This window comes from Echinops telfairi, unplaced genomic scaffold (genome assembly GCF_000313985.2).
Source record: "Echinops telfairi isolate 266 unplaced genomic scaffold, ASM31398v2 ScPeMD7_655;HRSCAF=1070, whole genome shotgun sequence".
NCBI lineage: Eukaryota > Metazoa > Chordata > Mammalia > Afrosoricida > Tenrecidae > Echinops > Echinops telfairi.
This window is the reverse complement of record NW_022104553.1, coordinates 25455964-25459085: the sequence shown is the minus strand read 5'-3', so window position 1 is coordinate 25459085 and position 3122 is coordinate 25455964. Positions and strand designations below refer to the sequence as shown.

The 3122-nt window shown below is 56.6% G+C and overlaps 1 protein-coding gene across 1 annotated transcript in view; it reads left to right on the top strand.

Moving 5' to 3' along the window:
• LOC105979335 (insulin growth factor-like family member 4) overlaps positions 1 to 3122 on the top strand; it is a 13669-nt gene that overhangs the window by 7897 nt on the left and 2650 nt on the right. Inside the window, exon 2 of the mRNA XM_045292664.1 lies at positions 2129 to 2209. Within this exon, the coding sequence (XP_045148599.1) occupies positions 2129 to 2209 (81 nt within the window). The remainder of the gene's footprint in view (positions 1 to 2128; positions 2210 to 3122) is intronic.

Here is a 3122-nt window from a genome sequence, read left to right as displayed (position 1 = left end):
TCCGTGTGGGCGTGACCGTCTCATGAGGATTCTGGGAACTTCCTCTCTTGCTCCCTGGAGGAGAACCACACACACTCTCTCCTTCACCGTCCTATGGAGGAGACACACACAGGAGGTGGGGGAGACACGTGGAGACCCACGCCAGGGTGGAGGTGCCTCCCCCACCACTGGATCCACAAGACTTTCCAATGATGCATTCAGCATCATTGCATGTGCTGCGTGAGTCTAAACAGGAATTTATAGACTAGTATCAGACATAGGGACTTGATCTGGACTGGGCTGGGATGGTTTCTCAATATACAGTTACTAATTGACATAAAGCTCTCTCTTCCACACTTGTGCTTTCTCTAGTCCACCCGGCCGAGCACCCTCCTCCTGTCTGCATCTGCCTAGCCGTTCAGTCAGTCTCTCATTTTCTGCAGCTGAGGATGGACGGACGGTTGGACTGCCATCTTCCTGGTGCCTCCCAGAAGCCTGGTGACGTTCGGATTCTGAGATTACTGGGTGGAATGGGTGTCATTGTTCTGTCAGCAGCCATGGAACGTACGTCTTCGGGGGTGGTGAAGGTAAATCTCTGCTTTCGTGGTTTCCAAAGCCCAGGGAATTGTCAGAGAGGAATGGTCCCCGGCTTTGTGGGGGAGATAAACATCTAATCCGTTGGCGAGGTGATGGAGGTAGGGGTGTGGGGCCCTTGCTCATCCTTTCTCCACCGCTTTGTCCAGGGCCCCTCAACTGTTTCCCTGGGATATTTTGCGAGGAGGCCCCCCTGGATTAGAGCTTGGGGAAATAAGTTGGTCCCCTTCTATCTGATGGGCTCATCCCCCTGAACACCCCCCCATCCTCCCACCCCCCACTCCACACAACACTCTTAGGTTTCTGAGCCATATGGCTTCTACAACAACCACACCAGAGCCTTCTCAGCCCACTTAGAGTCAGGAGGGGAAAAGTCCCACAGGGCTGTTGGGATTCCGAACCTCCCTCCCTGCCCAGATGTGAGCAGGTGTCCCAGGTGCCCCTGCCTGGGATCGGCACTCCCCCAGCAAGCCTGGACACCCTGCTTCCTCCTGGATATCCTGGGACTTCTGCCAACGTGGGGGAAAGATGTAGGGCTAGAGAGAGGAATGTGCTTATAGCTCCCGTGCCTGCTGCCCTTTGGTGGATGATCAATCAAGCAGGGATGAGGCATCTCAGTACCAGCGAGGACTTGGTCCCTCCCCCACATCTCACATGTCTAATCGCTCTCTTAATGGCCCAATGTCACCTCATCTCTGGCTCCCCCATGACTGTGAAATGCGTGTGTGTCGGTTTGGAGACCACACGTTTAGGAGGGCATGAATTGGCACCGCAACTTGGGTTGGTCCTGAGAGTGAAGACAATCCAAAGAGATTCATTTGGCCCAGTGGTTATGGGAGGGACCGAGGAGGCTGGCCCTTGACATGGTACTACTGGGACACTTGCCTTCCCAGGGCTCTGGCCTGGTCCTTCCGCCTCCCCGCCTCCCCACCAAGTCTTACGATGCAGCCCAGAATTCCCAGCTTCTAGCAGGCTGGGGTCCCTCATGTCTCCTCTGCCTCCCAACTCTCTCCCCATCTCCCGTGTCTTGGGACTCCCACTTCTCTCTGGAATCCCTGTCTTTCTCTGCCTCTCCCTTCTGCTCCGTGTCTGCCCCTGGCCCTATCTCATTGTGCGTCTCTCTCCCCGCTCCCACAGTCTCTCCAAGTCCACCCCTGATCGCCAGTCTGTCCCCCGTCTATGGTCCTCACTACCCCTCAATCCTCTGGGGGGAGGGGGGCACGTCTCCCACCACTGTCTTCTGGGATCCTCGCCCTTCTTCCCATCCCTCTAGGTGTCCAGCTTCTCTATCGGGACTTGGAATGTCGCCCACTCTCCCCGTCCCTGTTGCACAGCTGGCCTCTGCGGTCTCCTTATATGTCCTTCTTCTCTGTCTGTGGAGCCTGTCCTTGTCCCCTCCCTGTCTCCCCCGGCATTCACTCGCTCCCCCAGAAAAGAACACCTTCTCTTCTTGTTCCTCCATCTTTGCCGCCGTCCTCTCCCCCTCCACCTCCTCCCCGGTGCCTAGCCAGTCTCTGCACACCCAGAGCCGTAGAGAGCCCTCCCCCTCCCCCAGCTCAGATCCCCGTCTCCCTTCTGCCCAATCAACAGCTCAACGCCTGGTCCAGAGGAGTGACAGCCAGCCGCTGCGGTCTGGGTAAGTAGGAACCCCACCCCCACCCCTGTCTTCCCAAGGCTGCCCAGATCAGACTCCCTCTGAAAATTCAGCCATCATTCTCTCCCCGTCATCCTCGCACGAAGACCAACATCTGCCCAAATGCGGGCAGCCTGCTCCTATGCCTCCCTTCCTCGTGCCTCCCTCCTCCTCCTCCTCCTCTTCAAAGGGAGCCCCCCTCTTTATCGTCTCTCCCATCCTCCTCTTCCTCTGCCTTCTTTGCCCACATTGCCTGCCCATCTCCTAGTTTCTCCCTAACGGGAGTCTTCTCTCCTGTCGATGTTCTCTCGCGCCTTGCTTTTGCCGTCTCTCCCGGTCCCTTCTTCCCACGGATGCTCCTCTTCCACGTGTCTGTCCATCTAGGGCCTTTGAAAGAACCAGGGTTAAGATTCTCTACCAACCCCCCAGACCGAATGCACTGTCATCCAACCATTGACTCGTAGGTCCAGGTAGACCCGCCCCTGTGGATTTCCAAGATTGTCGTTCTTTACGGGAGGAGAAAGGCCCCGTCTTTCTCCCTCGGAGAGGTTGATGGTTTCAAACCGCTGACCTTGCAGGTCGCAGCCCAATAGCTTGTGCCCTTAATCCACAAGCCTGACCAGCAGGGCGACGATGATAGGGAGCTACTTGCGGAGTAAGAAGGAATCAAACCAGCCCATCTCTAGATTCTCCTCGTCTTGAGAGTCCAGGGGGACCTCTTTCCCACCTCCATTCCTCACCCCATGCCCAGCGTCTGCCCAGCCATGGGCTCCCTCCTGTCTATCCGCAGGGCATCTCTCAGTTCATTTCAGTCGCCTCTCCAGGCAGAACCTAACAGACCGATCTCATACTCAGCCCATTTCAGGACATCTTGGCCTTCTCTCCATGAACAAAGAAGCAATCGCCTAGGGTCCAT